This window comes from Pseudonaja textilis, chromosome 4 (genome assembly GCF_049901715.1).
Source record: "Pseudonaja textilis isolate UNSWEBS1 chromosome 4, rPseTex1.2, whole genome shotgun sequence".
In the NCBI taxonomy this organism is placed as follows: domain Eukaryota; kingdom Metazoa; phylum Chordata; class Lepidosauria; order Squamata; family Elapidae; genus Pseudonaja; species Pseudonaja textilis.
Genome location: NC_141993.1, coordinates 71,160,476 through 71,182,715, shown reverse-complemented (window position 1 = coordinate 71,182,715; position 22,240 = coordinate 71,160,476). Strand labels below are relative to the sequence as shown.

The 22,240-nt window shown below is 36.2% G+C and overlaps 1 protein-coding gene across 2 annotated transcripts in view; it reads right to left on the bottom strand.

Annotated features, from left to right (window-relative positions):
• Positions 1 to 22,240, bottom strand: part of RSRC1 (arginine and serine rich coiled-coil 1) — a 148,714-nt gene that overhangs the window by 16,667 nt on the left and 109,807 nt on the right. For both annotated transcript variants that reach the window (XM_026705857.2, XM_026705858.2), the window contains exon 7: positions 21,345 to 21,410. In XM_026705857.2, the coding sequence (XP_026561642.1) occupies positions 21,345 to 21,410 (66 nt within the window). The remainder of the gene's footprint in view (positions 1 to 21,344; positions 21,411 to 22,240) is intronic.

Sequence of the window (22,240 nt, the reverse complement as noted above, 5' to 3'; positions counted from 1 at the left end):
ATCCCATGATCATGTGGTTACCATTTTCAATCTTTACCAGCTTCCCCTTGAGGATGACAGCAGTGAAAGTTGCAAATTATTGCCACCTCTCTCTCATCTCTGGAGGCTGGCTGAAAGAGCTGCCGTCCAAAGAAGAGCTGAACTCCTTTGGCAGGGTGCAGAAACAAAGCCAAAATACTGAAGATTTCAGCTGTGTTCCTGTGTTCTGTCAAATGAGTTCCCTTCCATGCCATGAGCGAAGAGCAGATTCAGCCAAGTAAGGTAAGGAATGTGGAGTGCATTCGTAAATATTTCTTTGCACAGGAGCTAAAAATCCTGTTTGGATTTCAGCAGGGAATATTTCCAGCTCCTGAGCAGAGCCTCTTTGGATCTCCTCCACCTCACTGTGGTCCTTACCTGGGACTCTGTCTAACAACCTGTACAGTCACTTAATGACTGCAATTGGGAGTGCCAGGATTACAGTTGTTGAGCAAAATAATCTCTGGGCAGCCACACCATGTCTCACTTAACTACCACTTCACTCAATGAAAGAAATACCAGTTCCAATTGGGGTTATGATTTAAGGACCATCTGTACATATTAGAAAGTTAACTAACTGCTGTCCCAGAAGACAAATAAGCAATGGGTGGAAATTAATCAAAGAGAGAACCAACCTAGAAATAAGGAGAAATTTCCTGATAATTAGAACAATTAATCAGTGGGATGGCTTCCCTTCAGAAGTTGTGGAAGTTTTGAACCTTTAGCACTGGAGGTTTGTAAGAAGAGATTGGACAATCATTTATTTGAAATGATGTAGGTCTTCTGCTTGTGCAGGGGGTTAGACTAGAAGACTCCAAGTCCCTTCCAACTCTATTATTCTGTTAAATATATTTCAGAGTACAATGCTATTTTAATTTTAATCCTGGACTTCAGTCTACACCTCATGCTTTGTTAAAAAAAAATCTGCTATTTTCAGTGATAAGCATATCTGCTCCAGGATGGTTTTTTAATAAAGACAATGTATTTTACATTGAGTTTGGGCTACCTATTTAACTTTCAAATATGTTACATAATGTTGCACTTGCCTAGTACAGTGCTGAATTTATAGAAAATGGTTCCTGGCAGAGATCAGCTAATAGGTTTTTTAAAAAACTGAATTGATTATTCACTGACAGCTCAACTCACTATTGCAAATGCATCAACTATGTAATAAGGAACTATTAAGATCACTGATTTTCTGAATCCAATTGATAGCTAACAGGCTAAAGCAACACACTGATATTTGTATAACTAATACCCCAAACCTAACACTTTTGACATAAAAATCCCAATACACCAAATGGTGTAAATAAATGGAAGTTTAAAACCTTACTCTCAGAAACCCAATATAGAGTTATGACAGATTGTAGTTTGAAATATTCCACACATGTATCTATTAAGGAAATAATCACAGATATATGTAGATTTTACAGTATCCTTCCCCCGCCACGCCCACCAAGCCATACCACGCCCACCAAGCCACACCCACAGAACCGGTAGTAAATTTTTTGAATCCCACCACTGTTCTGCACTATGAACCAAACTCCTTAGTATCCAGATATTTATCTTTATTTTATTAAAAATAATCAACTTCTAGGAAATTACAAAGGTTATCTGTCTGAGAAATGAATTATTGTTTTTGATAATAATGGCATACTCTTTATAAGCCTCCCAGAGTTGCCTATTTGAGAGATGGGTGACATATAAATTTAAATAAATAAACAAACAAACAAACAATAAAAGAATCCTCAAAGAATATTGCTGGTAATAAATTGTGTATATTATTCATTTAAATACGGAAGATGAATTTAAGCCAAGAGTCATTTGGAGCCAGACAGCATCAAATAGAAGGAAAGCAGGAAAGCATAAAACAAGTTATTTATTTAAGTACATACATTCTAGGAAAGCTTTTTAAAATAATAAGTGACATGTATGTATTTTTCTACATTCTTTGTTGATAGAAAAATTATTATTTTCCTTCTCACTAAATGTTACCATAACATTTATTTAACAGAAACCCTAATATTAGGCTTACAGTTAGACTGCATGCTATATTGTATTGTAAATAACCCGACAATCAAATTTTGAAAATTATATAATCATAAACCTTGATTTAAAAAGTATGTGCAATTTTGTCATTTGAATCAATACACAATACATTTCTCATTTGCAATAACAGCTATATTTGCAAAAGCTGTTTCCAATACATGCTGTCCTTTACTTTGCAAACAGTATGTAATTAATAATCTTTTCGTTGAGAAATTGAAAAATGGAATCTGATTTCCATGTTATTTTATATTTCAATTTATAAAGGGAACCAAAGAACTAATAATTTTTTCTTTAATAAAAAAAAAAATGTACCAGAAGGAGCCACTGGAATCCTTGATTTCTTTCTGATTAACAAATTATGCATACTACTAACTGATGGCAAACTAATTTTTATCTTCAATACAAGTAAGGAAGAATTTTCTTTTAATTTCTTTATGATTTTATCTTTATTATTATGTCTTCTTGTGCTGTAGTAGCATTTTTGTATTAAATTACATTAAATTCTACTAATGTGTAAATGTAATAAAACTATTCATTCTCTAAAATACACTGCAAATGAACAATAGTGAAATTGGTAAGTAGGTTTTATTTAATAATGGGCGATACAAGCAGTATATTTCATTCTCTTGACCTTTTCTGATCAATAGGGCCCAATATTAAAGACACATCTCATTTTTATAACTGCTAAACTGAAAACATCATTTAAGAAATAGCAGAGATTTTGTAATAAACTGCTATTCTGGTATTCTGGTATTATTTATTCTATTAAAATGAACCTAAGTTCCACAATATTATTACACAAACTGGAGTACCTCTCTTCATGTGATCCTAGAATCCCAACTATGGTATTGTTTAGATGTGATAGATATGATTTAGTTACTCATGTTCAGCTTATACAAATGGAGAGAGTGCCATTGGCAAGTGGACACTAGTCAGCCATAATGATGAACAATCTGTTGTCCTACATTGTCCTTTAAAACCCTACTTGGTCAGGAAGCTGATGACAAATCAAATGTATTTGACCAGGGACTGTATGTGTAGGATTGTGGAAATTACCTTGGGGAAAATAACTAAAAATGTTACAAAAACATAAAGTACAGAAACATGCCTTAATCTCTGGGAACAGAGGGAATATTAGGAAGATACTCAGGCTGACTCCTTCCTGACCTCCTGAGGTATGAGAGGGAAGGATATAAAAAACACAATCAGAGTTGCAATGTACTGTTAACATAGGCCACAATATCTCAATAAAACATACCAGACTCCTTGTTTTGAACAAGCTCAAAGCCAGGAGCACCTGAAACAGCATGAAATAGTTGGATCTACATGGATGTAGACCAACAATTTGGGCAGTGGCCACTAGTTAAATTCCAGGATAATGTTTAATGTTCTCCCTCTTAAATTTTTAAATGCATTGTAGCATTTGTCTATTTTGATTTGCTTCTAATTAAAACTGACGCTGAGTTTGTTTTTTTAAGTTGCTGGATTTTTAATTTATTTTATACTATAGTTTTTGTGAAATTGGCTGGTTTGAACTATATATATTTTTAAAGTTTGCTTTGGAAAAAATGTTTGAAAAATGAATTATTTTGATGATTAAAATTAAAATTTATATTGAAGAGAAATATTCTTGTTATTAGGAGATAGATGATGAAGGAATACCCTGTTATAAGCTCTATCTACTATTTTCTTAAATTTAATTTAAAATTAAACTATTTGGCTTTATTTTATCAGCTTTTGCAATAGCTACATACAGTTTTATTACTGGCTGCTAACTTTATACTTCTCCATGTGAGAAAAGATCATATAATAGGAAAAAGAAAGAATTGGAAAAGAATAAACTCCGACATTGTTTAAATTCTAAGCTACAAAACTGATTATTTAAGAAGAGGAATAATAGTGTAAATAATAATATAAAAAAACCAATCAAATCAAAGCATCAATATAAAAAATCAGTCAATTTTACAATGACGAAACTGAGTAAATTATGCTTTGTTTTTGGTTATGTTACTTCTATAATATAGATATTTTGTTAAACCTCTTATATCATATTTATTACTATTATAAAATCATGGTAAAAGTATACATAACAATAATGTATATAATTCTCTACTGTGCGGAAATTCAACACCACGTAGTTATTTCAGGTTCATAAAATAACACTGCAGAATCATGAAGTACATATATAGCTGGAGATGCTACTTGAACCTTTACAAAAAATTAATTGAATATATATATACAGAATATATAAATCCTACAGTTTATATAAGGAATTTTATATACATCTAATTTATACCCTTTCGTACAAGACGTTCTGCTGAATGTTTTGTTATTCAAAATATAATATGTCTTTATTCAAAATGAAGGCGCTTTAGTTACTAGTATTTACAACAGTGTTTACAATTAATTCTCTTTAATAAAACAATAACTAAACCATGCAGAATCTAAAATTTAAATGGAGTTTTTTTAGTGTATACACTCTAATATGATAAAGGCCACACTGTTAGAGTTCAGGTCATTGTCATAACAATGAACTTTAATAAAACTAACTGAACATAAAGTGTGACCTTTGGCAATACCTAATGAACTTAAGGGCATTTAAATATATTTTCTTAACATTGAGTACAGCACTCTGAGATATTATGGCTATCTGGGCATGACCTCATACACTAGAACTCTGCTGTACCATATTATCTTGTTCTCAGTCAATTAAATTAGGAAACAATGTGAACTTTAACTACTGAGTGCAAAATAAAATGACACCTAACCTTGCTAAAAGTTTGGCATCCTGTTATAAAGGACTATCATTTTTAATAAAAAAAAAGCTATTCTAAAAATATATGGAAATGAAAATATCAGGTAGAAATGACCCTTATAGGTAAAACAATTGAGTCTTGTGCTTGTTTTGAATAAGACATTTATCTAAGTCCTGCAGTATAACTGATCATATATAAAATTAAGACTTGTCAACAGTCCTTTTCTTGAGCATAATGTTAGATTACCTTTAATAGGCGGCAGTTTAGAAGTTGTTTGTGTCAAATAAAGACATTTCTAATTGCTGCACATAAAATAACATGAATTCTTTAATCAAACCATTTGATTAAAAGTTATTCAATATAAATGAATGCTGCATTTGAAATATGGAAACTCTTTAAACCTTCATTTGGAACTTCCTAAGAAATGTGCCCTTTCTAGGCAACAAGAAAATGATTCTGGTGAAAATAAAAGATCACTTCATTTTCAAGAAGGGGATAAAGCCCAACAATGACCTTTATCGTATAAAATTGCAGGAAATAATTAGTATAAAAGTCGAGTCCTCAATTCACTTTACAAATGGAAGTTACTGCTGCAAACTGTGCCACCTTCATGGCAAAATCAAAAGGGATAAATGGCTAAAACTCAAACCACTCCTGACCCAAAGTGCCTGTCTTTCTGTCTCCCTCCCTCCCTCCCTCCTTCTCTCGATTCCTTCTGCAATATGCATGCCCAGTGCAAGTAAAATTAATAGCATTTATTGGCATGGTTTACATACTCTAACTTATATCCTATATTTATTATCTGTGCTGAAAAAAAGAAGAAAGCTCTATTTTTACTTAGCTATCTTTTTTACAAAACATTTTGATTAAATAATAAAACCTCTGAAATAAAAAGCACAAATATTAATAATTAAAGAATCAGAATAGCGAAGTATATTCAATGGATGTGATAGGTGTTTACTAAGTATCATAGTACTTAGTAACATTCCCTTTCTATCATATATAATTGCTTTATCTGAAAAACTGCACTAACATTTCATTTTTTTGTCACATACCTCCCCTAACAGATTGTTGGAATGCTGTAATAAAGCTGGAAATACACCAAATATCGGACAAAGTACCCATGACATTCTCAGTAGCAAAACTACGGTAGTTAAGCAGGAGATGGATGTCATGATAATTAAGTAGATACATAGTTGGCTCAAAAATCATAATGAGCATACATCAATGCTTCCTCATCAATTTAGAGAGAGTTATCCTAGGTTTGTGCAAGGATCAGTTCTTTTTATCATTGCTCTGGATTAAAAGGCAAACTGGTTTGTGGCTGATTCAAAATTAGATGGGATAACTAGAGCTGACAGAAATATAAATTCAAAACCATCTTGATAATTTAGTGAAAAGGTCTGAAAGTAACATAATTAAATTTAAGAGAGAGAAGTATAAAGTTCTTGTGTTAAGAAACCAAACTCAAAACTGCATTAGTACAGGGCAGAGGCTACCTCACTTGGTAATGCACTGGTGAGAGGGTAGTTCTTCAGTGGAGAAAAGATAATTAAATGGCTTTGAAGAAGTAGCAATCCTCCTCAAAGATCAGGATCTTAGATTGGGAATGCTTCTTTGTCTAATTCTGTTATCTGAGGTACAAGGATTGCGGGAGTGAGCATTTCTAATTTAGCAAACAAATTGCATTTACTCCTCTACAGAGGTAGTTTAGCATTCCTTATACAATAATATTATGATTTTATTATTGTAACATGTCGTATGAAACTGCCTTGGAAGACTATTCAGAAATGTAGTACTCAAAATTTTAATTAGGTAACTCAGTGGGATGATAGCTTGCCAGTTTTAAGAGATCTACACCAATTGTAAATTTATTTCCATAAATAATTTAAGGAGATAGTTTTAAAGTTCTTCATAGCAACATGAAACTCAGTTACTGTAAGAACATCTGAATAATACTTTCTCAGACTTCCACTGCTACATTAGTGAGGTATCTTTCATTGGTGGAAATTGATAGGATTAATTACCCATCAAAGTAAATCAACTTTTAATACATTGTTCAAGAGGCTAAACTTTTTTTACACTGACATGTACCTCAAAAATTATTTTGTTTTAAAATGACATCTTCAGCTTATGCTCACTTTTGATGGCTACAAGGACATGCCATTTTGTTCTTGATATGAATGCAGAAGTGTTTTGTCATTGCTTTCTAATTGTGCATTTCTCTACATCAGTCTATCTTACAGCCGCGGTATTCTAATGGCTTTCCAATCCAAATGACTAGGCTAGTCCTATTCACTATCTAAGCAATGATAGTTGCTAAGGGTATATACATTATACTGAATGAACCATGTTTTAAATATTGTATAGTCAAAATTATTTTTGAAATTACAACAAATTTGAATTGTTCATCTACATTTTTATAATAGGTTGATTAAATTCTTATACAAATCTGTTCTGGATATGTTTTTCTAAAATATAATTTTAGTAATAAATGTGATAGAAAGCTTTAGTATTAGTCCATAGCAGAATATCTCCTGATCTGAGCCATATTTCTACCTCTAGGGAAGCAGCATTATTGTTCTTGTAAGTGATATATAAAATACATGAATGATGGATTGAAAAGAAATATTTGTGATTTCCTGAAATTAAATTTAGTAATTATGGATGATGTAATTTCCTGATATTAGAACAGACTTACTCATGCCATAAGGTGCTTCTTTCCCACTTGGAGATTTAGCACTTCATACCGTTGAAGAAAAATCAATGTAGTTTACAAAGTCTAAAGATTTTCCATTCTAGTCTTGACTTTATAGGAGGCAAGATTGATAGGAGGAGTATTTAAACCTGAAGTCTAGATGAATGGTCTTGTATTCTTTTATAGCAGCTCTCAACTGACAATTAAAAACTAAGTCTCGGCATTACTGCAGTCTCTCCTGCAGGATAACATATTGTCAGAAAAAGATCTTATCTCAGATATCACCTGTTTTAGGACTAAATCTGAGAGATCTTGACCCTAATGGGATTACCATTATGTTATTACCAGTAAGAAGATTACTCATTTTTGACTTAAGTATTATATTTATTTTAAAGGCAGGAACCAGCATTGTACAACTAATACCTGGAATGTTTGAAAATTTCCTATTTGATTTCCTATTACATGAAATTTGATTTATAGTTTTAGTTAAATTTAAAGGAAAAATTAAATGAAAGAACAATTCTTTTTAAGATCAAATTCTTTTGATCTTTATTTTCATATTATTTTCATATTTTAGATCCATTAATCTAAATCTGTATGCATAGAAAATTAGATGTCAGGAAGAAGGTTGTGCTAGAATTTTTCTTCTTGGTAATACAAAAATCTTGTGAGGGATTCTTTTTAAAATAATATTTATGTATTATGAATGAGATTATTTATAAATCCTAACTTGCACTTGAAATTCAAGACAAATAAAACTCCAATTCTTATTTGTAAAATGAACCTAAAATTATTCTACTTCTTGAAGAATTAGAAGAAAATAATAAAAGTCCATGAATACTGATAATTACTAGAAACATCACATGTTTCAGACAGAAAACAAATAGATTACATATTAGATTGTTTATATTAATATCCAAGTTCATATAGTAAACATTATTTTTATTTCAAGTGTGAAAGAATAATACAATATTAGTTCTTATCAGAAAACTACTGTCTCCTCTGACGAACAATTTAGTTAAATCAGGGGTGGGGTGTCAAACTCAAGGCCTGTGGGATACTTAGATCTGGCCCATGGGGCCAGCCTGGAAATAGCAAAGGACCGGCCCACAGTACCTCTGCTAACAAAAACTGAATGGCACTTGCAGAGAGCTGCAGGAGACCGTCCAGGCCCAAAATGGGGTGTGGGGGAACTGCACACAGCCCCTGGGCTCCATTTTCGCTTGCAAAGAGCTATCAAAACAAATTACAAACAAAACAAAAGGAGAAATGTTTCCCTTTTTGAATTTGAGCATGCAAGAAGGGACAGGAAAGGAAAAAGGGAAAGAGAAAAGATCAAAAGAAAAAAGAAGGGAAGATGGGAAGAGACCAAGGAAGGAAAAATAAGAAAAGAGGGGAAGGAAGGAAGGAAGGAAGGAAATTAGTTTATGAGAGTGAATGAGGGTCTCAGGGAAGTCCTTCCTTAGCACTTGGCCACCACAGGTGCCCCCAATATGAGTCCCATGTCACACCCACCATGGCAATCCCCACCCCTCCGAGATCTGGTGTGGAAATGAAATCAAGTTTGACACCCCTGAGTTAAATCATCCTCATTGTCCATGCTCATTTATGTGGGGTTCATTTCTAAGCGTATACAATATGATGTTCTCCAACTATGTGCTTTGTGAATTGTTCATATAAATGGAACAGATTAAGCTGCCTTCATATATATATTCAATCACATTTGTAGCCTTGATTTCTTCTCTTAATTTGTGGCCAAGACATCGTATTATCCCTTTCAGAGGTTGACCTCAGAATATTAGATTTTGCCAGATAGTTCTCTTGTACGAAACTGAGAGGAGACATTTATTCACCATGCCTTTTCATAGAAAAATCAGCTTTAAATTTGCCATGATAAAAGATCAATAAAGCAGTAATTGCTTGGCTTATCATTGTGTGGAGAAACAAATTGGGAGGTGAAGCTTAGCATCCACACAGATTTCAGTGAAACAAGGGGAGTTTCAGGATCACTAAGCTAGGAAAGGGAAAGGTCTCTGAGCAATAATTAAATTTACTCATGCTGATTTTCTGCCAAATTTATTTCCCCAGTGTATATAAAATATTCTACAACTTACTAACTAGCATAACTAATCAATTCAACATATGAAAAACAAAATGCAAGCTGAAAAATTAAAACACTGGGGAACCTGTTTAAGTATTGTTTTATTAAATTTAGAAGAACAGGTCATTTATTTATCTTTGATATTTGAGATGAGTTTAACAAGTGTACTAACTCTATATTCCAAATTCTTATATAACTTTCATAAAGCTATTCATTTCAAGTACCAAAAGAGAACTTTCAAGTATTTTAATTATCGTCTAGTTCAACTGAATTTTTTTCACGGGAAATTCAGTTTTAATCAAGATATCATTTAATTGCATTATGAAGCATACACTAAAATCAACTGCTTACTTATATCATAACAGTAATTCAAAATAGCAATAGCACTTAGACTTATATACCGCTTTATAGCTGTCTCAAAATGGTTTAAAGGATCAGCATATTGCTCCCAACAATCTGGGTCCTCATTTTACCCACCTCAGAAGGATGGAAGGCTGAGTCAACCTTAAGCCTAGTGGGATTCAATCTGCCAAATTGCAGTAGGAGTAGCTTGCAGTACTGCACTCTAACCACTCTAATGAGGCTCCATTCCCATTCATTCATTTCTCCGAAATACTTAATATGAATGAATATGAATGCAAAAAAAACAAAATTATTCCCCTCAGTATTTATATTATATTCACCTTACTTATATTACTGCTATCATGACTGCATACTTTGAATTTGACTAACCTGATCTGTTTTTTTTTTTTAAAAAAAAAACAGGGTTACCAATAAAACTGTCATGAAATCTGACACTGTCACATAAGTAAGAGTTTAATGCTATTTTTTCAGTTAGATATAAATTAAAATAATTTGTATTATATAAAATATTTTGTAAATATTACATTTTACTGATAGATTTCATGCAGCAAATTAAATTGGGGTCAGTGAAAACGAAAAGACAATTATTCTATCAAACTTATATTAGAGCTGCTACAAACCAACAAAATATAAAAAGAGAAAGGAGAATGAGGTTCCTTCTGCTGATTAGAGAGGCTATGGTAATTTAAAACATTTAAAATAGAACAACCTCCAAATCTCTAATCTGTAACTTAGGTCAACTATATGTAGATTCTAATTTGTCCTCCATTTGTATTTATGAGAAGAAAATGCACTATATGTAACAACAAACCAGCAAAGGGTGGGGTGGGGTGTCTACTGGTAGCTTGGAGGTAAAATAATTTGATTTTTGAGCAATTAAATGTAGCATTTTACATCTAACTACACACCCGATTTGACATAAAATTACAATAAAAGTAATGTTAAATCAATGGTATCAAGAGGCAAATGAAAGAATTACCTGTCTTCATGAAATGAAAAACAATATGCTTATTTATAACTCAGCTCTTGTTTAGCACACCAAAAAACCAAAAGCTTTTAGTTCCCCATATATGTTGAAATATACTTCTTTCAAAATTTAAGATTAGAAAAATTTTATTACATCTATTTTAAACTGAACTATCTCCAGGTAAGAGAGATTAGTAATTTCAATTATTAAAAAACTGTTTTTGTTTTATGTTGGATTTAGTAACCATACAAACTATTAAATAAAGATCTGATATTTAAAAAGTTACTCTGTAATTTTTTTAGAACCAAAACAACATGCACATTTCATGTTTTCCTGAGAGTTTAATTTTTATACCTTAATAAAAGCTGACATCAGGTTGTTATGTCTAACTTCTTTTTCCCAGATTTATAGGTAAAAATTCATATCTAAGCTATTTTGAGGTTAAACTGAATTTAAATTATTCAAATTAATTACACCGAAACCTGAAAGTTTTGATACAGATAGCATATCACTGATACAGAGGTGGTATTCAGCAGGTTCTGATCAGTTCTGGAGAACTGGTAGCGGAAATTTTGAGTATTTCAGATAACTGGCAACTGCCAGGCCCACCAAGCCATGCCCACAGAACTGGTAGTAAAAAAATGTGAATCTCACCACTGCAGTGATAGCATAAATACATACAAAAATCTATCGTGTATTTCTATTGTGCACACAGCTTAACTGAGATCATTTGTATTTATTGCTGTTAATTTGGAAAAGTGTATGGACATTGATTATGATGTTTAAAACTTTAAAAACAGCAGAAGTTGGTGAAATTTTGCTATTTTTCCCCCCCAAGTACAAATGTATCCCTGTCTGGCCATGTTACCACACAACAACGAAGAGTAGGAATGGGTATCTCCTGCTTAATCATTTCCCTTCCTTGAACCAAAAGATATCCATACTTTTTCTTCTGCTTTCAAAACTCCTTGACTCAGTCATTTGGGACCTGCCTTCATATCATTCTGTTAAAATGCCCGGACCTCAGTAACCCATGCCTCACCAGTCAATTGGACTGTTGCAATATGCTCTATTTGAGATTGCCCTTGGAGATCATGTAGCCCAAACTGTGTAACATTGCACCTACATTAAAGTTAATAGTTAATAGTCTTCTGGATCTAATTCAAGAGCAAAAGATTACCTTCTCAACCCTATGGGCAGTATTTTTCTCAATCTTGAGTCCTCTACAGAGGAAGAGCTTGAGGGTTCTGTATAATATCTAAGCTGTTTCTAGCACAGGACATAGGTTTGATGTTGTTCCGGACATCTGTTGGAACCACTTTCCCAAGTTAGGAATCACAACCCCATATGCTCCTACCATCACTGGGACCACTTTGGGCTTTACTTTCCACATTCTATCTATTCCTCTTTCAGGTCTGGTACTTCTCCAGCTTCTCATACAGAACATTCCTGTCTCTTGACACCACTACAGCTATCACTACTGCTGTCTTCTGGTCCATGTCTACTATCATTATGTCTAGTTGATTGGTCATTATCTACCTCCCCATCTGGATCTGGAAATCCCACAGGATCTTAGCCTTGTTACCTTCCACAACCTTCTATGGAATCTCCCATCTGGACTTGGGAGGATCTAGCCTATATACTTGCAGATGTTCATTATGCCAGCTATTTGGCTGTGCCGTTCAATGTATCCGATTCCTGCCTGCATCATGCACCACAACACTATGTCTTGGATTGACATGCCCCTGGTGGAGACTGACTCTGAGGAAGAGGAGGAACAGCCAACAGGGAGTTGGGAGTGTGGCTCCGGAGGTGGTGGACAAGGCTGGGGAAGGGCAGAGGCCGGCTGAGCAATCAGAGGAGGATCCAGGCTCATCCCCTGTCCATCCTAGAGCACGCAGGGAGGAGAGGATCAGGGAAAAGCGAGGTCTACTCAGGAGGATTGATCCTCCTTGTGGCTTGCAGCTGGGAGCTATGTATATAAGTTTGTAACTGCATAGTCAGAATTGCTGGAGTCAAAGTTTAGTGTTTTCTTTGAAAGAGGTTTATCTTTGCTGGCATTCTTCCCAAGGACTGTCTTCGGTTATCTTCCTGGAATGTATGATTAATCATTTTGGCTTGCTTTGGAACTGTCGTCAATGCGGTTTGTTTTTGGTTTCCTTTTGCCTCATTATTTACTTTTGTGAGTTTAAACTGTGCCTAATAAAACAGTGAAGTTAAATCAAAGGCATTACCGGACTTTAATATATGTTTTGGGTTTGGGGTTATTTTGAGAGACTACAGGTCATCACATTTTGACTCCAACCACCCCTTCAACTTATTTTTGCTTTTTGTGGGGTGACCATGGATCAGCTCAGAGCTGACAACACTCAATTAAGCCAGCAAGTGGCTCTTTTGACTACACAGGTGGCACAAATGCAAGCTGCCTGGCCATGCTGAAAATGCCCAGTGGCAGTGCCAGATAAATTTGATGGTTCGCTGGCCCAATTTCCAGCATTTTTTGGGCAGTGCCAGCTTTACATGAGCCTTTGGCCTGAGGACTTTCCCACTGACCGGGATAAGGTAGGGTTTATGATTAGTTTGTTGTCAGGCTCTGCAGCACGTTGGGCGACACCTCTGTTGACCCAGCCCAACCAGGTCTTGGACAATTACGCTGAGTTTTGCTGTCAGTTTCAGGCCATGTTTGAGGACCCTGTTTGAAGCCAAACAGCAAACAGATGTTTGAGAGAGTTGAAACAGGGGCGTGGCTCACTCATGGATTATACTCCTAGTTGCTAGGTGGTTGCTCAGGATGTACAATGGAATGAGGCAGCACCATTAGACCAGTTCCAGGAGGGTTTGTCATCAGAGCTCCTGGATGAGTTGGCGCGCACTGAATGCCCTCGCACCCTTCAGGAGCTCATGCATCTGTGTCTTTGTATTGATGCTAGGCTTCAGCAGCGATGGGTGCGACGACAGACAGAGACCGTATCTGTTTCCATAAAGATGGCGCCCTTGGTGGAAGTGCCTTTGGAGGAGCCCATGCAATTGGGGGTTGTTGAAGTAATTCCCTATTAGGAGAATGAGCGCATACAGGGACACGTAGTGACAGAAGTGAAGAATAACACACACAGCACACAGATACACTGTACAGTAAATGTAGGTTTTTACTTCCAATAAATGTTTAAGCACAATCCAAACAAGCAGTCCAAGTCATTCACAGGTAAGGCAGTCAGTGTTCAGTTCAGGGATAATCCAAAATATCAAAGTCCAGTATCAAAAAACAGTTCAGTAATAGATTTACATCAAATCCAAGAATAACAGTCAATAGGGAAAAATGGAGGAACGGCAACTCTCTCCAACAGAAGGAAACGGAGACCCACTCACTTCACTGAGACTCTCTTCTGAGACTAAACAACCCAGGTTTCTGGCTCCATCTTATGGCCATTTGCGGAACCACACCCAATTACAGATTTAGTGTTCTTCTAAAGGCATAGTATTAAAATGTCTAACCTAGTTTATATATTTCCAACCCAAATAACTGTTAGGTGACTTACATTCCTAACAGGGGTTGCCCGCCCTTGCCTGACCCAAGTAGAAAAAGGATAGACATCGTCGTGATGGTTTATACCTCTATTGTGGTAATTGAGGCCATTTTGAGACCAAGTGTCCTGTTAAGACATCCACAGCAGCGACTCCTGCACTGGCAGGAAACAAGTATCGCTCAGCCTAAGGGGGTCTGGAGGTCGAGGTGTAAAGTCTTTAAGCCCGCCATCTTCACCAACCTTGTCATCCTCGCCACCTTTGACATCTTCAGCATCTCCACCACAGTTGTTATTGGTGAAGCATCTTGTGCTGCCAGCAAGTGTGTTCGTGCCTGGTGTGGGAGCGGTGGAGAGCCAAGCTTTGGTCAACTCAGGGGCCACAGCCAATTTCATGGATGCTCATTTTGTCAAGCAGTGGTTCATCCCTCAGCAACAGGTATCCCCGCCAGTAATGGTGGAGACGATTGATGGTCAGTCCCTTTGTTCAGGACCTGTGGTTGCTGCAACCAAATTCCTTTGCATGCGTATTGAGCAGCATGTGGAGGAAGCCGTGTTCTATGTTGCCGCAGTGTCTCATTTTCTGGTGGTACTGGGTTTGGAGTGGTTACAGGCCCATGATCCACAGTCTGTCTGGTCATCTGGAGCTGTGCAGTTCCTTGATAGGAAGTGTGCCAACCATTGCTTGCGCTCCTGTGCAGGGAGTATGGCTACGCCCGTGGACCAGGATCTACCTGAGGAGTTGGTGGACTTTGCTGATGTGTTTGGGGAGAAGGAGGCAGATTGGTTGCCTCCGCATTGGGCGTATGACTGTCCAATCGACTTGTTGCCCAATGCAAAATTGCTGATGGGTTGTATAGATTCCCTGTCAGAATCAGAGGTGGCTGTGTTGCGGAATTTTATTGACAAGAACCTCCGGAAAGGGTTTATCCGGCCTTCTACCTCCCCATTGGCTGCACCAATGCTTTTTGTAAAAAAGAAATTGGGGGAGCTACGTTTGTGTTGTGATTACCGCAAGTTGAATGCAATTACAGTGAGGAATAGGTACCACTTCCCCTCATCCCTGAACTGACTGAGCGGCTTCATCAAGCTAAGATTTTCACGAAGTATGACTTGCGTAGGGCCTACAATCTGGATCGCATTCATGCAGGGGACGAGTGGAAAACAGCTTTCCGGATGAGGTACGGTCATTTCGAGTATACCATAAAGCCTTTTGGATTAACCAATGCCCCAGCTATGTATATCATGCATTTCATGCACAACATTTTCCGTGATTTGTTGGATCAATTCATGGTCATTTATTTAGATGACATTTAAATTTACTCGGACTCCCTGCGGGAACACTGGTAACATCTGTAGCTGGTGTTGCAACGTTTGCGTGATAACCACCTGTTTGCTAAGCATGAGAAGTGTCAGTTTGCACAAAACATGATTGACTTCTTGGGACATCGTATTTCACCTGCTGGGGTGGAAATGGACCTGGAAAAAATACAATCATTGCAGGCGTGGGAACCTCCACAGTGGGTTAAGGATGTGCAACAACTGTTGGTGTTTGCGAACTACTACCGCAGATTTATTCCCTGCTTTGCTGCCTTGACTGCTTCCCTTTCTAATCTGCTCAAGAAGGGGGAGAAGTTCCATTGGGGTACTGAGGAGCAGTCAGCTTTTGAGCCATTGAAGGTTGCTTTTGCTTCCGAGCCTATTTTCAAACACTCTGATTCAGGCCAGCCGTTTATGGTGGAAACAGATGCTTCCGATGTGGCTGTTGATGCGGTGCTCCTCCAGCCTATGCTCCCGCAGGCATCTTGTTTCTGTGCACTTATTATTCCTGGAAGTTGTCGGCTCCAGAGTGCAACTATATGATTTGGAACAAGGAGCTACTGGCAGTTAAGGTTGCTTTTGAGACATGGCAGCACCACCTGGAGGGGGCTCTTCACCAAATCGAGGTTCGGACGGATCATTGCAATTTGGAACACATACATACAGCTCGGACATTGAACCAGCATCAGGTGAGATGGTCCTTATTCTTTGCTCAATTTGATTTCTGGGTGACCTATGTTCTGAGTGGAGGGAATCAACGTGCCGACACCCTATCTCGGAAGCCTAAGTATACCCGAAGGGAGGATAAAATCTTGCCCCAGACAATGATTCCGTTGGAGCGGTTTGCGGCCACCAAGGAACCTGTGGGCCTTCGAGTGAGGATTCAGGAGCGCAGCAGCAGGACCCATTTGTGGCAGCTCGATGTTGAGAATTGGATGAGAATGGGAGACAAGAGACTCCTTGGGTGTATATTGGGGACCTGTTGCGGTTCCGTGATCGCATTTACGTGCCTGGAGGTCCTCTTCGAGGGCTTATTTTATATCATTGTCATGATAGTCCGGCAGCAGAACACTTTGGGGTGTTCAAAACACTGCACCTCATCTCTAGGACATTTTGGTGGCCGAAACTTAAACATGATGTGTCAGGATATGTGGCGTCCTGTGGGATCTGTCGACAAGCCAAGTATGCTCCTGGTGCGCCCCCTGGTTTCTTGCAGCTCTTGCCCACGCCAGAATGACCATGGAGGGCAGTTTCATTGGATTTCATCATTGAGTTACCACCATCGAATGGTGCCACAACCATTTTGGTGGTGGCGGATATGTTGACTAAAATGGCCCACTTTATTCCATGTGCGGGTCTTCTGATGGCTCAATTGTTTATCTCCCATGTATTCCGGTTGCATGGGTTACCAGACTGAATGGTATCAGATCGGGGGTACAATTTAGGGCGCGCTTCTGTCAGACCCTACTCGCAAAACTGCAGGTTCAGGTGTGTCGTCCGCCCATCACCCCAAAACTTCACCTGGGTCGATGCCACTGATGTTCATTTGGTCCAGGACTTTCACGCTCGGTTTCTTCAATGTCCTCGTCCGCCTGGTCCCGGGAAAGGGGCCCTGTGGGGGGGATAGTGTCATGCCCCTGGTGGAGTCTGACTTTGAGGAAGAGGAGGAACAGCTAACAGGGAGTGGGAGTGTGGCTCCAGAGGTGGTGGAGGAGGCTGGGAAAGGGCAGAGGCTGGCTGAGCAATCAGAGGAGGATGCAGACCCATCCCATCCATCCTAGGGCACGCAGGGAAGAGAGGATCAGGGAAAAGCGAGGTCTACTCAGGAGGAGATTACCATGATCCTCCTCGTGGCTTGCAGCTGGGAGCTATGATATAAGTTTATAAACTGCGTAGTCAGAATTGCTGGAGTCAAAGTTTAGTATTTTCTTTGAAAGAGGTTTATCTTTGCTGGCGTTCTTCCCATGGACTCTCCTCAGTTATCTTCCTGGAATGTATGATTAATTATTTTGGCTTGCTTCGGAACTGTCGTCAATGCAGTTTTTTTTGGGTTACCTTTTGTCTCATTATTTAGTTTTGTGACGTTAAACTATGCCTAATAAAACAGTGAAGTTAAGTTGAAGGCATTACCGGACTTTGTTATGGGTTTGGGGTTATTTTGAGAGACTCCGGGTCATCACATGGACTCTCTCTGAAGCTACTTTGCATTGTCTGTACCTCAGATCCTGTCTAGTGTGGTAGATCCCTATTTCTATGGGATCGGTGCTTAATGACTGTTATTGTGTTCTTGTGGTGCTTAGTGCCTCAGTGCTACCTTTAGTCCAGCCCTTTGTAGCGACTAGTAGTTTTCCCCATTTCTTCCACATCAGCTATCTGTTGATGCTATATCCCATGCAGATCTTGCCCTGCCATGGCACTCTCTCAATTTGATCTTCCTGCCATGTCTGCTGCTGTCTCAGGCATTCCCTTAACAGCTCATTTTTGGGTGCCATCTCACGTATACATCCTGGATGCTCCAGGTTTCATCCAGAACAGTAGTTTAACACTCACCAGACCCTACTTTTTATCAGTTGGTGTAGTCTCTGCATGTTGGACTTGGAGTAAAAACCTCTGTATATTTTGAGATGCTTCCGGGTCTTCACATCAGCAGCTTCCGGGTCTTCCTTTGGTCAACTCACTATACTAACAGAGTATCTAATTCCTGACAAGTGGTGATGGCATGAATTTTGTTCTCCAATTCTGATGTTTCATCAAGTTCTGTTTGGTAGTACTAGGACATTGCTTTGTTTCTTGCCTCCTCACTGTGGTTCGCATGTGACTGTGGGATACCACAAAGATAAATTTTCCCCATAGCAATCACTGAATATTATTCTTTCAAGTCTCCCAACAGTGCACTAATTACCACTGTAACTAAGTTCATCTATCTTGCTTCAGGTTGTCCTCTTTTCTTTGTCCTCTTCTCTTTCCTTCCTCCTTTTCCAACTTTAAAGCCTTCTCCAGAGATACATCTGAGTATTAACTAACATTTAATTTAGAACCTCAGTAATTATATTTTATTAATTCTTTATTGCTAACATTTTGTTTCTTTCTAACACTCTTTTGTTCACTTTTTAGTTATCTTAAGGACTTCACTTAATGTCTGTGTATTTAAATTTTATGCACATTATGCTTTTATTTCACCTCTTCTTTGGTCCTTAATTTTCGTGGTACTTTATAATTTTATATTTGTATAAGACATCGGTCAATGATCATAATAAACTTGAACTGGCTTTATTTTTTGGTTATCTTTTCTTTTTGTTACTAATTTGAATTTATTAGTTTTTCTTTTTGTTCAATGTTATATATCACATAGTCCTTCGGAATTGAGATAGTTTACATAAAGACTGTAAAATAAATAATTCATAAATATTAATTTTCATTTGCTATAGATATATCTATGACTTTCTTCCTTGTGTTATCCTCAAAAGTAGTATACAAATATAACAGATAATAAAATGGATTATTCAAATGCTACATTACAACTTTTTCTAGATTTCCAAGTGGTGATAGGTCAAGGAATCACAATTATGGATAATGTACCTGCACCAATCAGATCAAAGGATAGCTATTTGTTTGTTGGTTATAGCATTCTTAAACAGTTGAAACATATTCTGATGCAATCAGAAGTCAAGCTAATAACTGGCGCATACTACTATGGACCTCTTGAAATAATTGGTTTTTATTATTAAACTGATAGTTTATTAGATGAAATTTTAAGATATTGATTCTTTAAAGCTCTAAATGACTTTGGTCTAAGTTGTCCTGGCATATAATTATCTCCACATGACAGTCAATAGACGAATCTTTCTTCAAAAAGTCCTGATTCATGCTGAACAAATGGAAGAAGGTATTCTGTATCACTTCTAAACGTACAGAATGTTCTCTCTTCAGAATTGACTTGCCTCATCTCATCTTCAAGGAGACGTCAAGTTCAGCAAGAATCTTTAAAATGATTGATTCAATTTTTTATGCATACGTTTTTATCTGGATTTTAACAGTTTATTTATTTATTACATTTATTGGCCATCTATCTTAGAAATCATGTGCACATACAGTGTTGTAATAAGGACAAGAAATGGTAAAAGTAAAATAAACAAACAATGAAAAATAGGAAACAGAAAGTATTAGAAATGAATTCTCAAAATTAATGGACTATTAAAATGAGTAGTTTAATATCTTCGTTGTTTTTTATTGTTTATTGTTTTTTTCTTTTCACTTTGTTTTTTCTTTTTCTTTTGTTTATCTTAATTTTTTACTTTAATTTGTGCAGTATAAATTTTTATTTTAATTCATATCATTTTATAATTTTATGTTAACATATATTTGCTACAATTATTAATATTAAGAAATTTAATATACAAAAATAGATTATATATATATGCATTTAACATTTAATAAAAATCATTAGAAAACAGAATGAATATAAAATAGAAGCGATATAAAAGACTGTTAGTGAAATTTCATTAGAAACTGATTTGAGCATGGGAATGGCATTGGTCAGTCCCTTCCTAATTGTAAACCTGTTGTAAATTGTCCTTGAAAAGAAGGTATGCTACTGAAAATTGAAATCAACAGCAGTTAATACATTAAAGAGACCTAACATTGAAGATGTCTTCACTGGGAAAATTTACATATCAAATAATAAAAGCAAGATGATTTGCATAGAAAAGGTCCTCAGCCAATTTATGTTAACCACCACAAAAATTACAGACAGATACATACATATAGAAGCTTTATGCATGCAGAGAGTATTTGCTGACATAAATAGTCATAAATATTTTATGGATAAAAAGAAATACAAAGTACAACATATTTTTACTGATCCATACTTAGAAAATTATTGGTTCACAAAGAAGCCATTGAAAAAGGGGTTTTAATTTGTTCATAAATTACTTGATCTTAGAAATAAATTTATGACATTTCAAAGCATGTGTTTTATATGGTTGTTCAAAAGTAACTAAACCAGGAAAAACAGTCATTAAAATGGCAATTGCTATTCAAACTCAGCAAATGTACAGTAATGAGCTTTGAACCAACACAGATAGTTTCACATATAGACTAATGGGAATCAATCTGTACATGGATCTGTGTTCAGTGAAAACATTAACTCGGTGAATGAATGCTGAAAAATGAGCATGATTCCCATATTAGAATTACTAGAAAAGAAACAGAAAGTATTGTCATTATAGCAATATTTTTAACATAAATCTTTACAATAACTATACTTAAAATACAGCCCTACTGATCTGGTCAACAAGGATTTTGTAGATCTTTGACAAGTCAAATTAAGCCTTTACATCATATGATGAGAGACATAATTTCTTTCTACAAGATATATTTCCCTCATCTTATTATATAGAATGTGGGATCATACAAATTGATTGAGTGGTAGGAGGTTTAAAATAGTATTTAATATGAAATTGCTGTATGTTAATTCCAACATCCAATGTAACACCTCTCTAAAAATCACAAATAGAAACTGAGGAAATCAGAGGAAACACAGATAAATTACCTTCTTTTTTCTTCCTTGCTTCTTCTTCGCTTCTCTCTTTTGCTTTTAATGCTTCATCAGCTTTAGCTAAAAATAATGTATTGACATGATGATTAGTTCTATAATAAACAGATCTGGAAAATGTAATATACTCAGAAACATAGTCATTTGAATCTTTGATGGAAAGACCTGCCTTTTTAAACTTTTATAAATTTAGCATAACATTGTTATAACTGAATCTCAGATACAGAATGAAATTTTTTTTGTATTTTTTTTTGTAAATGACTCTTTTTAAATGTGAATTCCTATTCCCAATATTTTTCCCAAGGACATCCATCCAAAAAGCATCTGCCTTTGGAACTAAAAGTAAATGTAATTCCAGAATGATTCTTCAAAGACAGGGCAAAACTTAATCCTTCCAAATAGGCCTGAGCCTTCTAAAATGTAATAATAAGGAAAGGAAAAAAGAAAAGTGCTGGATACCAAGAAAACCCAGTGAAGCCCTCACTTTCATAGCTTGTAAGTCCCTGAAGAAGTTGAAGTAATTGATGAACAGGCAATGTTTCTAGATTAATGGGACAACAAATCTCCCAATCTTTGTTATTTTGTCTAAACAAAATATCTTAGCTATTCATGCATCTGTGTAATAATATTTTTTCGTGAAAAACAAACAGCTTCAGAAAAAATATAGCACCCAAACCATTTTTCAAGCCATGTGCAGACTTCAGCACATACTACCTGGGAGTATTCCAGACTAAGTTTCCATTACCAGAGCATGGTTGTCTAACACAAAGAAACTCTAAAAGCTATATATGTTTGATACACAGTATTATCCAAATGGGATATAATCTGAAAATGAGAATGAATGGATAGAACACACCAAATTTCCTAGAATGCATTGCAGATGTTTTCAAGAC